Source organism: Dipteris shenzhenensis, chromosome 18 (assembly GCF_047967505.1).
Source record: "Dipteris shenzhenensis isolate YYH24624 ecotype China chromosome 18, Dip_SZ_1.0, whole genome shotgun sequence".
NCBI lineage: Eukaryota > Viridiplantae > Streptophyta > Polypodiopsida > Gleicheniales > Dipteridaceae > Dipteris > Dipteris shenzhenensis.
Window position 1 is genome coordinate 23,259,108 of NC_141613.1, and position 19,284 is coordinate 23,278,391.

General features: G+C 42.1%; 1 protein-coding gene across 3 annotated transcripts in view; it reads right to left on the minus strand.

The window, feature by feature from the left end:
• Positions 1–3,654: 3,654 nt before the first annotated feature.
• Positions 3,655–19,284, minus strand: part of LOC147890970 (zinc finger CCCH domain-containing protein 1-like) — a 46,949-nt gene continuing 31,319 nt past the window's right edge. For all 3 annotated transcript variants that reach the window (XM_087389654.1, XM_087389656.1, XM_087389655.1), the window contains exons 3-4: positions 4,370–5,193; positions 3,655–4,225 (exon numbers count right to left, since the gene is read on the minus strand). In XM_087389654.1, the coding sequence (XP_087245780.1) occupies positions 4,079–4,225; positions 4,370–5,193 (971 nt within the window). In that variant the 3' untranslated portion in view covers positions 3,655–4,078. The remainder of the gene's footprint in view (positions 4,226–4,369; positions 5,194–19,284) is intronic.

The window sequence follows — 19,284 nt, forward strand, 5'->3', positions numbered from 1 at the left end:
TGAAAGACGTACAAGCTAGAGTTTTGAAATAGAAGGCACAACCTGATCCATGATGCTTGGATTGATGTTCTTCATTTTCAAGAATTAGATAAGGCACTTAAGTTCATCGCCTATCACTTCATGTTTGGAGGAAACTATTGATGGTAGATTAGAAAATGTGGTAGAGTTTTCCATTACAATGTGAATTTTAGAAGAAACATTTTCCAAAAGCTCATTTCTCCCTTGCTTGATAATAGCACAATGCTTTGATTAAGAGAATACCCAAAACTTAAGTTTTTGAAAAAATGATAATGTCATCATTACTCCTCAAAATGTTATAGAGCCATAAAAGTCCACTTGGTTCAAAACGCACCTAATAAATGATTTATCTTTAAAATCCATTAGATGCCTAGTTTAGTACAATGTGTTTAGAGTTTTTATGGATCCAAAAAGGCCTCTAACACTACTTTCGTAAAAGGGCATCCTTTATCAAGAAAACCTCTAGCATTAGTTTGGCACAAGGACCAAAAATATCTTGGGAAATCTAAACATCTAAGATTTGGCCTAATTAATTTCAACATAGTGGGTTTGATATAATATATCTAAAAGTCTTGGATTTGGTCTAATTAATCAAAACATGTTGGATTTGATCTATTTTCTTCTAATTAATTCCAACGTAATGGGGGATCCTTTCCATGATTCTTTTTGCAAGTCAATATTTACCTCTTCAAGAAAACTTGAGAGCTCTTTGAGGACATCAAAGCCAATAATGCTTGAATTTGTGAATTCTAGGTGCATACACCAAATTTTGGAACAATAGTAGTTGCATCTTGTACTTATCATTGGTCTTATGCAATTTCCTTATCATGAAACGATTTCCCCATAAGCTCCAATAGCATGGATTTCATGTGTGAAAGGAAATCTTAACTTTATTTTTCTCTACAAGTATCAAATTTCATATAGATAAGCAACAACTGTAAAGTATAGTGCAATGTGATTTTGACTTGAAATCAATACCCGTAAGAAGTAATTTTCTACGTAAGCTTCCAACTAACATAAGTTGCATGTGTAAAAAAGAATGTCGTTGACTTTTCTTATAGAAGTATCAAAGTCTTTACAAACCCATAAAAAGGGCATCGTCATTTCCTCTTTCAATACTATAGTGGTGCTAGTCGCACTATAGTAGTCTTGGCATATGGAGACCTAAAACAAAAACAATGCGTCATGGTGCATTTAGACACTCGATGGACATTATGGCTCAAATTTTTATAAAGAGAAATGGAGGGTCATGAGCTTATTAAAAGCCACATTAGGGTCTTGATAAATTCATGATATGTTCTTTCTTTTTCTTTTTCTTTTGGATAAATTCATGATGTGTTCTTTCAACTTCTTTTCAAGCTATAAGGTCGATCGGTTGTCCAAATGCACCCAATTGGTTTTTGTTTGAAAGGTCCCTTCATGTGCTTGGTACATTATCGTGTATGATTACGAAAATAGATGAAATATAAAATAAGGGAAAAGTGAAAAGTGAAAGACGCATAACTTTACTTGAAAGGTACACCAAGTAGCGACCCTCTTAATGAATCACAAAAGAGAGAGAGAAAGTTTAAGATTAAGACCCTCATCTTGCTCCCACTTGATTTTGGTTGAGACCCTCCTTTGCGAGCCAAGATCGTCTCTAGAGAAAAGGCCTCTCAGAGCTTTCTCATAATAAGAACGAGACTCTAGGCCAAAAAAGTTAGATGAACATATGAAAGCTTGGATATGTGATGGGGGACCATTCCATACGTGATTATTAAGGTCGAGAACATTATTTTGCACATCCCCTCAATGTTGAGTAGATTTATGAGAGTGAAGAAAAATCATAATGATAAGGCTCTGGGCCTAGATGGGACATCTTTGGGACATTCTTGGAAAATACTTGGGCAACACGGAGAAAGGAGTATATAGTTGGAGTGTAGCCCCTCTAGTTGTTTGTGTGGGACCTAATGCCCTAGTCCCAAAAAAGGGTGACACCAATCTAACTGAAGATGAAGATTCAATACCGTGCCTAATATATCTTAAAAGAAAGTTGCTAAAGAACTATTAAGATATATTGTGCTCAATAAGATTATTAGGAAGTCCCAAAATGGATATCTCAAAGGGAGATACTCTCTACTATGTCTCGAGATGCCCTCATGGTAGCTAAAGAAATTTAATGTTGTGCTCCATAAGATTATTAGGAAGTCCCAAAGTGGATATCTCAAAGGGAGATACTCTCTCTACGATGTCTTGGATGACCTCAAGTTAGCTAAAGAGGGAAGCATATACGATATTATGGAAAACTTTCTCATAAGATCATTAGTAATTATGGAAAGCTCTCTCATAAGATCATTAGTAAATAAGTGCATTCCTTATTTAAAGTTCCCAATTTTTGGTCTCCACAAACAAGACAATTCTTTCCCACCGCTAGGTTAGTGAAGGGTATCCTTTGGATTCCTTTTCTAATCCTTATTTATGTCAATACCCCACAAGGTACATCAAGGAGCATAGGTCAAGAAGGATAACTCCATGGAGATTATCAACAAGATTTCTCAATCATTTTGCTAATGAATTTCTCCTTATGATAATATACACAATGCAATGAAGAGGAGACCTAAATCACCCCCTTCGGAGGCCCCCTTAATCCCTCTCAAACATGCTTGAGGTGTTGTAGGTGTATGCGTTTTAAGAAGAAAGGCCTATGACCACCCAACATAAAATGCATCTTGGGGTTCTCGTGGAGTGAGAATCACAACTCAAGCAATAAGCTATGATAATCAAGCAACAGTATGAGGAACACAAGATACATAGAGGATATGGTGATGAGAGAAGAAAAGTCTTGGCTACGTGGATTTAGGTCGACCATCTAAGAAACAAATAAAAGTCGGTCCAAAACAACATTCATGATTAATGCTCCAGTATAGAAGGGAATCCCATTTGGTTTGTCTTCTTTAGAGCCTAAATCTTGCTTATGATTTAAAGTGCATGGGTTGAGAAGACAAGGGAATATTTATTCAAAAAAGGAATTAGTATTATTGATGACTTAATATGTGGCAATGGATACCACGTTCGGAGATAATGGTGATGATGTGGCATTTCGTTATGTCATGGCATTCGGGAACATGTGACACAATAACATCGCCTTGCTAACACGAATGATGTGCCCCACAAGTGATTTAGCGAGACATGACAATCGAGGATGTATAAAACATTCTTAGCAATGGCATGGCAGATATTATTAGGTGGTAGCATTTCCCATTATTGACATGGTAGTTTACAAAATCAATGTGGCTAAGTGTTAACAAGACAGGTTGGCATGACAATTGCATACAAAGCTAACATTCCGCACATGTGAATGATGACACACTGGTTGAGTGTAATTCCAACATGTCAGTTTACATTGCAATTGGAATTGCAGTCCCAACTTCCCACAGGAATTATAGATTTCATATTCCTGCACATGCTTACAGCAGACTGCTAAGTTGACGAGTTCCCCCCTCATTACACCTTGGATGCGACTCCCCCCTCATTACACCTTGGATGTCTTTTCTCTCGTCCACCCTGCACCATCTTCCCACATTTCGTTCTGCCTACTTAAACATACTTAAACTCCATCCATTTAAAGATCTTGGTGGCTGACTAGTGTGCCTCCCACATCCTTCAATTGACCACACATCAGCTACAGTCTCATCTCAAAGCACTCTGCCTAAAGCTGTACTCCCAGTTCTCTGAAAACATGCTCTACTTGATAGTCAGTGTTTCTTTGTTTTCTTCCACAATCAGTGCCACATGGATTGCCGATTACTATGGTTGGTTTCAAGCTTTAATAGAAACTTCTTTTCTCAACTTCTTTTCTCTGGGATGAAAATAACCTGTATTGCCAATTGTAATCAATAGGAATTACTGCACTGGAATTCTGGTACTCTGCTAGCTGCAGGCAGAAAGAATCAGTAACACCAGAGCACCGTAACAGAAATCCGATCCAGACCAAGAAATATAAAATTTTCCAAGGAAGCGGCTAATACATGACATCACAATTTGTAGACATTCCTGACCAATCTATCATATGTAACTTTATTCACACTTGACGCCTGGATGAGCCAGCTGGCTTTCTGATTGGGCCCGGTCTTTCTGCTGAGGTCTTCTTCAAGATATCAAATGCTGTATTGAAAACACCATTTGTAGGCTTATTGCAAACAAAGCAATGCTTGCTCTTTGCATGATGCTGCAGGAGAAATGAATACATCAGTTTCATGCTTCATCAATGCACTCTTGCCTCAACTACATCAAATAAATTTAAAGAAAACAAAGCAACCTATTTCAAACAATTTGAACTCTGCACATTTGAAAATTAGGCACGAAGCTTCACCTTTAAGGCGCACTGCTCACAGAAATGGTGCTTGCAGTTTGTCACCACTGGATCCTTAAATGATGCGTGGCATATAAAGCATGCAAATGGCAAATCCTCATCATCTTCATGGTTGTCCTGTCCATCCTCCTCATCCAGCAGACCTTGAGTGATTCTTTCTTTTCGCTTCTTTTCTGCTTCTTCCCACTCTCTCTCCATCTGCCACCCTGGTTTGTAATCTCCTCGATCATGCATAAACTTACAAGCATCTCCATACCCGCAATATCCAGTCTCTTTGTAGTCTTTACAAACGTCTGGCTGATAATCAAACCTCACAGACCATCTAATGTGTGCAGAAGATCGCAGAGGACCATGAGCACCCCCAGCTTTCTCCCCAGCAATGGTGTGCTCTCGCCTAAATCCTGCCTTATGATCTGTGTATCCATGAATTCCCTTGTATAACTGTTCATCATCTACCGGTCCTTTCCTCCTCAGAGCTTTGTCTGCTTGTTTCAATACCCTTTCTCTAATAGCACGTGCATCTTTATCAAACTCTGTTTCCGTCTCTAACGTTGCAGTAGCCCGGCTATCTGTTTCAGTCTGAATCTCTCTGGTGGATTCATAAAAGAATGTCTTCACTTCATCATCTTTATTGCTCTCTCTCCCAGTTGTCAGCTTCTTCGATACCCTTGAAGCTTGAGATGAAAACTCAAGATGACAATCCATTTTTTGTTGACCTTTAACATTTTGTAGGACAGCTGAACCTGTGTCAGTACAATCCTCCTCTTCTTCAGCAGGGCGCTTTCGTAAATTCATATTTCTCGTTGCCTTCTTGAAGAAACATGCTGGAAAAAGGTTGAAAATCCAGTTAAAATCCTGTAATCTCAGAGACTCATGCTGTGATAACTACAGAATTTAAAGTCAAATAAATCATGATGTAACAACCCAGGTCCCATAGATTGGGCAATTTAGAACCAATATCTCTCTCTCTCTCTCTCTCTCTCTCTCTGCATTCTTGTATTCTAGATGTTGGCATTTCAGTGACGCGGTTGACCGTCAGGATCCTCTTGCGCCATCTAATCGCCCCTGGTACTTCTATACCTGTTACACCTGTTTTTTATCGCGCGTGTCGCCAATCGTCAGTTTCTTGATGCGCCATAGGATTATTCATGGCTTCCACTAGCCTCAACAAAAGAATCAACAGAAGTGGCTTAGCAGCACACTCCACTCCCATGGCAAAGAGCTCTGGAGGTAGTACAAGTATAAAAAACTCTCTCTCTCTAACACCAACTAGAACAAGTGCTTTGCAAGTGACAGAAATGTCTCAGCCACCCACCATTATTTTAGATGGACAGGCAGCCCCATTCATTCCTGCACAAGGGAACATTCTAACAGCCCCACTCATGTCAGCCCAAGGTGATGCAACAAACACCTTCTCTCATGAAGCTGGAATCTGGGCATTTTTAACAGCTTTACAGAGTACAATGGATCGTCAACAACAAGAGATACATCAGCTCTCACTCAAATGCCAACATCTAGAATACAAGAATGCAGATTTGGAGCAAAGGGTAGCCATGTATGAAAGCTCCATAGACAGTTTGGAGCAAAAGACTGTCATCCAAGAGGAGAAAGTTGCTGAGCTAGAACAGACCTTGGAAAATATGAGTGCAAATATGGCACAGCAGCTCAATTAGAATGCAAGCAAGAAATAGGCACCTTAGGGACATGGGCAAGTAAGGTGATAAATGGGGACATACAGACAGATGCACATTTAGACAAGGGGAAAAAATCAGAAGGGATGGATGCCAATGAGTACAAAGAGAGAGAAAAAAGAGCACAGAATATCGTCATACGGGGCATACCTGAAAAAGAAAAGGAAACACCCCTCTCACTTGCAAAGGATGTTGGGGACTTTTTTGCTGAGCATTTTGCCATGCAAGAGGTTGTGGTCTTTGGGGCACACCGAGTAGGAAGAAAGAGGGATGAAAATCCAAGCCATCGGGCAATTGTTTGCACAATGCTTGACACACGCAAGAGGGAAATCATCTTGGACAGCAGCAGGATTTATCTAAAGGGAACACCTCTCTACGTGACAGAAGACCGCACCCCCAAGCAGCAAGAAGAAAGGAGACGTATGTATGAGACTCCAGTCAAAAAAAAAGAGCAGGAGCTGAACAAGCTTTATAGCAACACGAGGCCTATGAGACCCACCAGAAGAAGCTGCAGATCATGTTTTGGAATTGTAGAGGCTTTCCTTGGTATAAAGGGGCTGGATTGAACGAAGTGCTACATGATGCAGACATTATTTTTCTTGTAGAGACTTGGGAAAGGGATATACGCAGGATTCCTAAAATCGATGGTTATTTGGTGCACTCCATCTGGCAAAAGCAAGTAGGTATACGAGGGCAAGGAGGGGTAGCATGCATATACAAAGACCATTTACATGACATGATCAGTCAAAGATGACATCCACAAACGCTTCATATGGATCATGGTAAAAGCAAGCCATCCGCCATTGTATATTGCAGGATGCTACATCCCTCATAGAGAATCCCCCTTCTACCAGAGACATGAGGTTGATCCATCCCAACCATTTGGAGACCTATGCTTAGATATTGCCATGTTCAGCAAACAAGGAAATGTTATGCTTATTGGTGACTTAAATGCACGCATAGGAGACTCACAATTTCAATATCCCACACAGCAAGAATATATAAAGGACCAGGAGATAGACATTGACCCCGGTTGGTGTAGATGCTCGGAGGATAAAGTGGTGAACACACATGGCACAGCATTGAAGCACTTGATGAATGGGATGCACATGTTGGTGGTAAATGGGACAGCCCTTTTCCCAAAATCCAATTCCCCTACTTGTTTCCCTGCCAACGGGGGGGCTAGTGTAATTGACAATGCATTGATTCATGTGGAAGCTTGTAATCTTGTCCACAATTTCTTACTTGGCCCGAAGTCTCCTGACTCAGATCACAAACCACTCTATGTAGAGCTTAATAATGTTGGCCACAACAATTTTTGAGCAGCATACAGCAGCTGAGTGTGGATATAGAATAAATGAGGCAAAAAAGATGGAGTATGCTGAAAGTTTAGAGGCATGCCTGCTGGGAAAACAGAATTTTGGGTGGGCAGAACTGAAGAATGCTATTCTCACCACAGCCAAGTCAGTTTTGGGGTACAAAAAGAACAGAAGAGCGTAAGAAAGGGCTACCTTGTAATGACTGGTTTGATGCTGAGTGCAAGGCAGCTAGGAATGCACTGAAGGGGATTCCAATGGGAGATGAGAGAAGAGCAGCTGAGAAACAGTTACATGCTCTCATACGCAAAAAGAGGCGTTTGTATATTGAGAAAAAGGAATGGACATATGCAATTGACTTTGTCAAGCAACCTAGAAGAGCATAGATAGGAGTTAAACAAAAGCGAAATGACATCATGGGAGATTTTACAGAAAAAGAGATGTTTGAGTATGCTCAACAGCTCTACACCCATCCTAAGGCTCGGCCCATGGTGAGCATGTCTCTCTTTGGCAACACTCAAGGCTTTTTCTCATTGGAGGATGTACAAGATGGCCTAAAGAAAATGGCAAACGGGAAGGCGGCAGACACTCTACATCTCACGGCAGAACTTATTAAGTGGACCAACAAGCACACGCAAAGGCACATACTAATGGCATTAAACCAAGCATTGGTATATGGCTTCCTGATAGAATGGCAAGAGAACTGGATCAAACCAATTTACAAGGGGAGTGACCGCGATCAATTATCAAACTATAGAACCATTATGGTATGTTCCACTCTAGCCAAGCTATATAGTACAATAGTAGAGGCAAAGTTGAGTATTTGGGCAGAAAAGGAAAAGAAGAGGGCAGTGGGACAAGCGGGTTTCAGGCCCAAACACTCTACGGTGGATCACCTAGTCACCCTCCGAGTTTTGATGGAGGAAAGCCGCCTCAAGGGGAAGCCACTCTTTTGTTGTTTTATTGACTTTAAAAAAGGCATTTGATACAGTGCCCAGAGACGTGCTATGGGAGAGAATGCAATGCATAGAAGTGCCCGAGAAGATAAGGTTCGCTGTCTTTAGACTTTATGAGAAAGTAAAATGCCAGCTGAAATGTAAGGATGGGATAACACAAGAATTCTACAGTAATATGGGGGTCAACAAAGGATGCCCGCTCTCACCCACCTTGTTTGGTTTGTGCATTGATAGACTTGAGGAATTGGTGCACAAAGAAGCATGTAAAAGAGAATTGTCTAGTCTTAACCTAGCAGGTTTTGGGATTTGGTTGCTTCTTTATGCAAATGATGTGGTTGTTTTCACTGATAGTGAGAGCAAGATGCAACAAATGATGGATATACTCGGCATTTTCTGTTCGGAAAGTGGGCTGGCTGTTAATGTTACCAAAACATGACAGTCAAAACTATACAGCCAAGCAACCCCCCCTCAATCTCATACATGGGTCAACCAGTTGATACAGTGCACTCATTCAAATACCTAGGCCTTGAAATTCCAGCAAATAATAAATGGAGCAGCTGTGTGCAACGGAGACTTAATGCAGGATGGGGAAAGTATTACCAATTTGAAAATGACTACAGTAATAGCAATACAAGAAGATGGCATGTACGAAACATGATTTTTGGGGCATATGTGATACAGACACTGCTCTATGGAGTAGAGGTGTGGTGGGGTGGGAGTATATCATCCTCGAAATGGAATGATTTGGAAAAAATGCAAAAATCTTTTATTAGGAGACACCTTGGCATCAAGGCTACTACACCCTACTCTCTGCTACTTCTAGAGACAGGATGCTTGCCCATAGAGTTACATGCTTTAAAGAAGATACTCAGATACATTACAAAGGTCAAAGGCATGGATGCTGAAAGGCTGCCAAAGAGGGCATGGGGAGAAAGTCAAAAGCCCCAAAAGACAAACAAGAGCAAGATTTTGGCATCTGGATGGGCACTAGATCTGAGAGATTGGTTCAAGAAGTGGGAGGTAGAGGAGTACTTGAACTACTCACCAGAGGAGGTAGATGAAGATGCTTTTCATCCTGACCTGCTGAATGCACTACACAGGAAATGGCAAACAGCTAAAAATAGAGATAAGTTCGAGTACTACTGCACATTTATCAACCCCCAATATTGGCCCACTTATACGGCAGAGGAGTCAGCCACGCAGAAGTACATTTGCACACCTATGGCAATGCATAAGCGGAGGGCTTTGGCTTCACTTCGCACCCGATCACACCAGCTGCAAATTGAAATAGGAGGATGGAAAGACATGCCAAGAGAGAGCAGAATATGCCAATTATGTGACCAGGGTATGCCACAAACAGAAGAACACATGGTAATGATATGCCCTTACTATGCACTTATAAGGAAAAAGTTCAGCTCTCTTCTTGAGGGACATAACAGACTGGCTGATTTGCTACATAAGGCGTCACCCTCAGCTTTAGGAACATTTGTATCTAAGCTTTTCAAGCACAGAAACTCACCTAGACATAAAGGTAGTTTCTCTTATTACCCTCCCCTTTGAGGGAGGAGTCGTTATGTATGTAAGGTTTTGTATTGTTTCACGTCCCATAGGCCGATTTTTTGTCTTCAGAGGACGATAATATATTCTTCGTCTTCTTCTTCTTCTTCTTCTCTCTCTCTCTCTCTCTCTCTCCAGTCCCACATCAAATAGTCCTAGCTGACTTCGGAGCATCCCCACTACAGCTTGATGCAGCGCTTCAGGTTATCATGTATCTCTACCGCATCAGAGAGTATGGCTCTTGCACCACAGGGCGGCGCAGGCTGCCATGGTTGGCTCTATCCTCATCCATGGCACTGGCTGCAAAGGGTGACCAGAATTGTTGGTATGCACGTACATGTAGATGGTTTGAGAACCTGGGGCTCCACATAGATAGGTTACCTCCCTTCCAGTATAGCGTTGAGGCCCCCTCCATCCCACTCACACAGCACAAGTTGAACTAGATCATCCGACAAGATCTTTTACAGTTACACACATTCAAAACCTAGTTGGCACGCCGCGAGCTCCCTGATGAAGCTCGATTTTTATAGAGAACATTGCCTGCGGATTTCAGCAGAGTGTTTCATTGATTTACCATGGTACACAAGGATCCACCTCCCCCATTCCTTGAGGATAGCTATCGGGCAGTTCCGCGTCTTGTCACATCGACTTCGTATTGACAATGGACGAGCCAAGGGCATTCCCGAAGAGGCTCACAATCATCAAAGAGATTGTGTCGGAGGAGCATTTCGCTTTTAGATGCCCACTGTACTATGAGAGTAGAGGCCATTGTCAATGCCTCTTCAGGATGCTTTCTGACCCCCATCCGACCTTTTCTCCTACCCAAATCAGAGGTGCCTAGTGGCTTTCATCCATGAGATCGTGCAATACAACGAGCATTTGTTTAGATCACACAGACAAGACTAGGATGTACATCCAGACTCCACTCAGAGCATGATTACTGAGTTTTTTCAGCTAGACAGCAATGAATGACAAGGTTCAAGGAGAGGGCGAGTACGTGGACCAGAGTGAGAGACACGTCGGACTCGTCTGCAGGTCGAGACACAGATCCGACTAGGGGACCTTCCCTCCATGCCCACTGGACCAGAGGCTCAGCCGATTGGCGTGACAGTCGCACTGGTTCGTCACAGGGCCATTACTAAGAGACCACAACGAGCCACACGTACTGACAGCCATCAGCGCTCCATCACAGTTTTATGCCGCCACCACAACAGCCTCACATATCACCGATCCTCTCTTAGGCTTGATTTCTCCACCAGCTCTCTCCGAATGGTGTCACAATGCTACCTGTCCGCACCCTCTCCCAGAGATTTCTCTTTATGTACCAATACCAGTGTCGTTATGATCATCGTGGGTGTTGATGCCGGTTAGCAATTTGGTCCTCACCAATGGTGGTAGAATCACCTGTAGACCATCTCCTGGTGGTTCTAGTGATGCCCTATAGGCCATGGTATGTGCCTTGTAGGCATAAATATAGGCACTTGTAGTGTTAGTGCCTTTTAGGCCAGTGGCCACATAGGACACTTAGTCCTATGTGACAACTAGGACACTTAGTCCTAGGTCTAGGTACAAGTACCTTGTACTCTCTATTTTCATTATCCTAGTTGACGTGACGGCAGACTCTATCGACTCTTTGTACCTTGCTCTCTCTCTCTTTCTATTCGTCGATCCTACAGTGGTATAAGAGCCATGTTAATACTTGCTTCATGCTCCTAGACTCGCACCAGCTCCCTTCAGCCTACCTTCTCCTCCACCCGTACAGTCCGTACGACTGTACGGACCCACATACAAACAAGCCTGCAATCAGGACCCTCACCGTACGGAACAACTAGTACCTGCTACAGCCATACCCTCTTCTTCGTACCTGTGATTCCGTACACCAGACGTCCGTACCGCAGAAGTACTGTGCCATACACCTTCTGTACAGCCGTATAGAAGGTATCGTAACTGCTTCAGTACTTCCGTACCTGAGTTCAGCACATCATAATTGCACGTATATCGTCTGTACTATTCCGTACATCATACCTACGCTATGCACCGTACATTGGATCCACTCCATCCAACTGTACACAGCAACTATCCGTACAGCTTCCGTACAATGTACATGTTCCGTACATCACCGTACACGGCTCCATACTACTCTCTGTACCTGCACTCCGTACAGTCAGCATAGCTGTCCCGTACTATGTTTTCGTACAACTGTGCATCCTACATCCGTACAGCCGTACATTGGATTCCGTACTATTCTGTACGTCTGTTCAGTACCTGCGCCATACGTTGTATTTGCTCCAGGATTTGGTTCAGGACTATCACATTGTGCCACGCCATCACTCAAGTCAACAAAATTTGGGGTTTCTGTGTTGGGAGCTCAGTTTCAACTAGTGTTTGGGACAATAACTCATACTTTTGCAGCTTCAAGCCTTGAGGCTATACATTGAGTCACATTTGCAGGACATTGAGTCAGATTTTCAGACATTGAGCCTTTCTTGCAGGACATTGAGTCAGATTCGCATAGCAGACCTTTGTATGATAGAAATTTGCCAAACCGAGAAAAGAGCGTACATCATGAACGTTCCTTAGAGTAGACTGCAGGGGGTACTCCTGATGCCTCTTCCTCTAGCACTCCTGTTGCTGCTCTTCCAACTCAGGAACAGTCAAGATGGGATGCAAGAGATGCAAATGCACATTCATGTATTGCTTTATCATGCAAGAGAATCATTATTCCACACATCCGGTCGTGCATGACAGCAAAGGATGCTTGGGATAAATTGGCTTCTCTCTATCAGATTCGCAATGAAGCTCGTGTTGCATATTTGAGAAGGCAATTACAGGAAGTCAGTATGAATGAAGGTGACTCTATGGATGCATACCTGACAAAGGTCAAGGACCTCATGGAACAACTTGCCAACATTGATGAGGTGGTGCCAAATTCACAGCTTATCAACCACACTAAATGGACTGCCAGATACATATCAAGGGTTTGCTACAACCCTTCGATTAGTGGCCATGGGTAATCCAAACCACTATTCTTTTGATCAACTAGTTACTTTGCTTTTGCAGGCTTCCAAGCCTATGGGCAAGCCAAAATCTGCGCATAGCAGCTGCAATTCCTCCCATGCATCTAAAAATACAGCAGATAAGTCAAAGAAGAAAAGATGCAACTATTGTCGCAAGCCTGGACATGACATTTCAGAATGCAGGAAGCGCATTGCTTTGGAGAAAAAGAAAGCAGGATTGACAGTTAATGCCTCACATGCTATATTGAATCCCATGAGCCAGCAGATGCTTCACATGAAAATGCTCTTCAAGATGATTGGGCATGGGCTGTCCATTGCTCATTTGATCCCTCCAAAGCTGATGCATTTTTTACTGCTAATGATGCTCAGTCCTTGTACTTTGATAGTGGTGCTTCCAAGCATGTCACATCTTGCGTACAGTTGTTTCACTCTTTAGCTGTGATGCACCTCGAGGGGGGACTGTCACATGTGCTAATAATGCTTCATATGCTGTAAAAGGAATTGGAGATGTGCAGCTCACATCTATTTCAAGTCATCTTGTCACTTTGACAAATGTTCTCTTTGTGCTTGGAATTGAAGTCAACCTGATCTCAATTTCAGCAATTGCTACTTCAGGTTTCAGAGTGATTTTTGATGGCTACAGATGCCTAGTTTATGATCTTCGTGATGACAATGCCATAGTTCTCACTGGCACTTTGCAAAAGGGGCTTTATCACCTTGATCATCACTCAGCTGCACTTTCTATTGAAGCATTTGCTATTTCAGATTCATAGCTTGCTGAAACTCATCTTTAGCATGAGAGAATGGGTCATCTTAATTATAGAGCTCTTGCAAAGCTACATTCACAGCAGATGGCAAATGATGTACCTCAAACTCACACAGTTTCCAAACATGTGTGTGAGGGTTATCTTTTGGGTAAGATGCATCGGTTTCCTTTTCAAACGAATTGTCCAAAACTCTCACAAAGGAAATTGCAGCTAGTGCACAATGATGTCTGTGGCCCAATGAGGACAAATGCCATTGGGGGGTACAAATATTTCATGACTCTCATGATTTCACAAGATATTGCTGGATATATCCTTTAAAAGCCAAATTTGAAGTTTTCTCATGCTTTCAGAGGTGGCTGAATATGGTTGAGAATGAATCAGGATGCAAGCTTGTCACCCTCAACACAGATAGGAGGGGAGAGTATATGTCAAAGGAGTTTGATACATTTCTGTCTTCACGGGGCATTATTCACTCATGCACTACTCCTTACACTCCTCAACAGAATCCTGTTTCTGAAAGGAAAAACAAGTCCAGAACAGAGATGGCCAGATGCATGCTTAAGGCCAAGTCTTTGCCCAATAAATTTTGGCTTGATGCAGTGATGTGTGCCAACTATGTGCTAAATAGATCACCTACACGGGCATTGAAGATTGTTACACCTTATGAAGCATGGAAAGGCAGGAAGCCTTCACTTTCACACATGAGAGTTTTTGGGTCTCTTGCATATGTTCATGTATCATCTCAGCTGAGACATAAGCTTGATGACAAGGCAATCAAATGCATATTTATTGGTTACAACCAAGAGAGCAGAGAATATCGGTTATACCAACCAAATACTGGAAAGATTATTGTCAGTAGAGGTGTAATCTTTGCTGAACATTCAGCTTCTCCTCTTGTGGACTGCAAAGAAGCCAAATGTTGACATGTTTGATGCCTTTGACTCTTGGTTACCTCTGCCTTCATCAGAGGAAGACTTTGACCAGCAACATGAGCCTCCTGCAGGCCCTCCACCAAGCAATAATCAGCCACTACCCCATGCTGATTTGCAGGTTTCTCTTCCAGCACAAAATGATCCCACTATTCATGATGCAGTGATTGAAGAAAGAGCTGTCAATAGACAGCAAAGACAAGTTCCCAGATGGCTTCTTGATACATTGAGGGACAGCAAACAAGATCAACCTTTTGCTGCCCGGACAAGATCAGGGAATAGACAAATGCATGGTCACTTTCTTGAGTTTGCACTCCTTGCTACAGCTTGCAATGAAGAGCCTTTGTGCCATAAAGATGCTTTTGACAGCAAAGAGTGGATGGATGCAATGAGAGCTGAGTTACAATCCATTGCCAAAAATGACACATGGGAATTAGTAGATCTCCCTCCTAGCAAGCATGCCAGTGGTACCCGGTGGGTCTACAAATTAAAAAGGAAATCTGATGGCAACATAGATCGATACAAAGCCCGTCTTGTTGCAAAAGGGTATGCCCAACAACAAGGCATTGACTTTGAGGAGACATTTGCCCCCACATCCAGGATTACTACCATTAGATGTGTCATTGCCATTGCAGCCCATCATCATTGGCAAGTGTACCAACTTGACATCAAGACTCCTTTTCTTCATGGGGATCTGCAGGAAGAAGTATATGTCACACAACCTCCTGGCTTTGAGGTTATTAATTCTGAAAATAAGGTATGCCGGCTTAGAAAAGCCCTTTATGGTTTGAAGCAGACACCCAGGGCATGGTATGCCAAAATTCATGCACACATACTATCCCTTGGTTTTCAGAATAGTCCCACAGAACCCACTCTTTATGTCCGTGGGAGTGGATCTGATTTTTTAGTGCTGATTTTATATGTGGATGATATGCTCATCACGGGCCCAGATAGTCAGCAAATTGCAGCTTTCAAGGCTGATTTGCAGCAGATTTTTGACATGTCAGACATGGGACAGCTCCATTATGATTTGGGCATTCAGTTTGCTCATGTTGAGGGGGGTATCATGATGTCTCAGTCCAAGTATATTGGACAGCTCCTTGATCGTTTTCAGTTTGAGGATTGCAAGCCAATCTCTACTCCAGTCCAAGTATATTAGACAGCTCCTTGATCGTTTTCAGTTTGAGGATTGCAAGCCAATCTCTACTCCAGTGGACCCTGGCTTCAAATTCTCAGCTCATGATGGGAGCCCACCATGTGATATCACTCTTTATCAGCAGGCTGTTGGATGCCTTATTTATTTATGTCACACCAAACCTGACTTACAGTATGCAGTATCTCAGCTCAACAGATTCATGCACATGCCCAGTTCACAGCATTGGCAGGCAGTGAAGAGAGTCTTCAGATATCTCAAAGGCACTCAGGATTTAGCCCTCTTCTATGGTGATCAGGGTCATGCATGCTTACACAATATTATGATGTCTCAGTCCAAGTATATTGGGCAGCTCCTTGATCGTTTTCAATTTGAGGATTGCAAGCCAATCTCTACTCTAGTGGACCCTGGCTTCAAATTCTCAACTCATGATGGGAGCCCACCATGTGATATCACTCTTTATCAACAGGCTGTTGGATGCCTTATTTATTTATGTCACACTAGACCTAACTTACAGTATGCAGTATCTCAACTCAGTAGATTCATGCACATGCCCAGTTCACAGCATTGGCAGGCAGTGAAGAGTCTTTAGATATCGCAGAGGCACTCAGGATTTAGCCCTCTTCTATGGTGATTAGGGTTCACTTACCATGCATGCTTACACGGATAGTGACTGGGCAAGATGTTCCGACACCAGAGTGTCACATACTAGCAATTGTTTTTTGCTTGGTAATTCATGTATCTCTTGGCTCAGCAAGAAGCAACCAACAGTTGCCACATCTAGCTGTGAGGCTGAGTACAGGGCAGCTTTAACCGCTACAGTATTGCTTTAACAAGCTCACATGTATCTTCCAACGCGGAGGCAGCTTCAACCTATAAGCTACCTCGTTTATCTTTTCGGAAACCTGGAAAGAACCATAGTAATGCATGTTCAGCTTTGTGTACAACCTTTCCTTGCCTTTCTTATTTTTCAGCCTTGCCTTCTGAAAACGCAGCAAAACCCAATCACCTTCTGTGAATACCAATCCCTTGCGGTGCTTATCTGCTGCTCTTTTCTGCTTGTCCTGACTTCTTTGCAAGGCATATTTGATCTTCTTGTAAGCCTCTTCAAGGCTTTCCACAAAACGATCAGCTTCAAAGATTTTCTCTTTTGTATGCAAAATGGGAGGTATCTTCCTGGCACGTTCCACTATTTCAAAAGGTGCTTTACCTGTGGATGTGTGCACCGTATTATTGTAAGCATATTCCAGCAAAGGCAAATAATGCTCCCATTTGCTTTTGTGGTCTGAGACATAGCATTTAAACATATCCAAGATGGTAGAGTTTTCCTGCTCCGATTATCCATCAGACTGAGGGTGAAAAGATGACGAAAATTTCAGCATAGTGCCCATATTTTCAAACAGCCCTCTCCAAAAGAGGCTGGTCATCCTCGGATCTCTATCACTGATTATGGATTCAAGCATCCCATGATACTTGAAGACATGCTGTAGAAACAATTTGGCCATTTGATCTGCTGTAATTTTCTTTCTTACTGGCACAAAGTGGACTTGTTTGCTAAACCTGAAAATTATTGTCCACAATCCATCATGTCCAGTAGGAGTACGTGGAAGATCAAACACAAAATCCATAGCTATGCTTTGCCATGGTCTATCCGGAATTGGCAAAGGGTGTAACAACCCAGGTGCCTTCTGCCTATCAAACTTTACTGTCTGACAAACCATGCATGTTCTCACATATTCTTCCACATCTTTTCTCAAAGATGGCCAATAAAAGTATTGCTCCACTGCTGTAATTGTTGCTGTAATTCCCCTATGTCCTGCATATGGAGAAGCATGAATTTCCATTATGACTCTCTGTCCATCTGATCAGTGACACAGAGTCGTCCATGCATCAAAATGAAACCCTCTTTCAACATATAATAGTGATCATGCCTTTGACCATCAGAAAGCTGATCATAAATAGTTGGAAAATCAGCATCATTAACATTTCGATCTTTCATCACATCTAACACATTGTTGTAAGCAATGCTCACTGCTGAAACACTGGGTTTCTTGGAGATTGCTTCAGGCTATGTGGTTTCCTGGAAAGTGCATCAGCCACGACATTTTTGTTACCTGGCACATGTACAATTTGAAAATGAAACATTGAGAGGAAGTTAGCCCATCTCATGTGCTTTTTAGATAATTTTCTCTGCGTGAGAAAATATCTAAGTGACTAATGATCTATCTGCACATAAAAATCAGCTCCAAGAAGGTAATGTTTCCATGTGGTCAAAGCATGTATCACTGCTAACATTTCCTTCTCAATGTCTGCAAGTACAATTCAGCATCTTTGAGAACTCTACTCTCATATGCAACCACTCTTCCATCCTGCATCAAAATGCCTCCTATGCTGTTCCCACATGCATCACAAGTTACAGCAAAGGGTTTTGCAAGATTTGGCAAGATAATAACGGGTTCAGAACACAACTTTTGCTTCAGCTCTTCAAAAGCTGCATTTTCCTTTGGTCCCCACTGAAACGGTACAGCTTTCTTTTGTAAAGCATGCAAGGGAGAAGCAATCTCTGCAAAGTACTTTATGAACCTCCGATAGTATGAACACAACCCAAGGAAGCTTCTAACTTCATGCAGATTTTTCGAAATTGGCCAACTCCTTATGGCCTCAACTTTTGCAGGATCCATCTTGACTCCATCCTTTGACACTATATGACCGAGAAAATGAATCTCATGCATAAAGAACTCACTTTTCTTGGTGTTTATTAACAGCTTGTGTCTTTTTAACTCTTGAAATACAATAGTGAGGTGTTTCCTGTGCTCTTGCTCATTTTTAGAGAACACAATGATGTCACCGAAAAAAGTGCCCACAAACTTTTTGTGTGCTCTAAAAATTCTGTCCATTCTATTGAAAGTGGCAGGTGCATTAGTCAAACCAAAAGGCATCACAAGGAACTCATATAAGCCAAATGAAGTACGGAAGGCAATCTTATAGACATCTTCAGACTGTATCCTTATCTGATGGTATCCACTTTTAAGGTCAATACGACTGAACATTGAGGAACCTTCCAACCGATCCAATATATCATCAATGCGTGGAATTGGAAAACGGTTCTTAATTGTGACTTTATTCAAAGCCCTATAATCAATACACATTCTCCAACTGCCATCCTTCTTTTGCACACGCAACACAAGGAAACAGTAAGGAGAATTACTTGGCTGTATTAATTCCTTTTCCAGAGTTCCTTCACTTGTGACATTATCTCTTCCTGTTCCTGGAATTATATCAATTTGATGATCCTCGGGCCTCTTGGGAGGTAACTCTTGAGAAAGTGCATCTGAGTAACAATCCTGAAAATCTGAAATAAAGCAACCCTTTCTCTATCTAAAGCAGAAAGAGTAGAGCCTTCCTGAACTAGTTGGCTGTCCTCTTTGACAAAAATCAAGTACGCTGAAATATGAGGATTTATTACATTGGAAATACAAGAAGCTGAAACTATAGGGACGGACTCCCCTTTCAACTTTACATTAAGTAC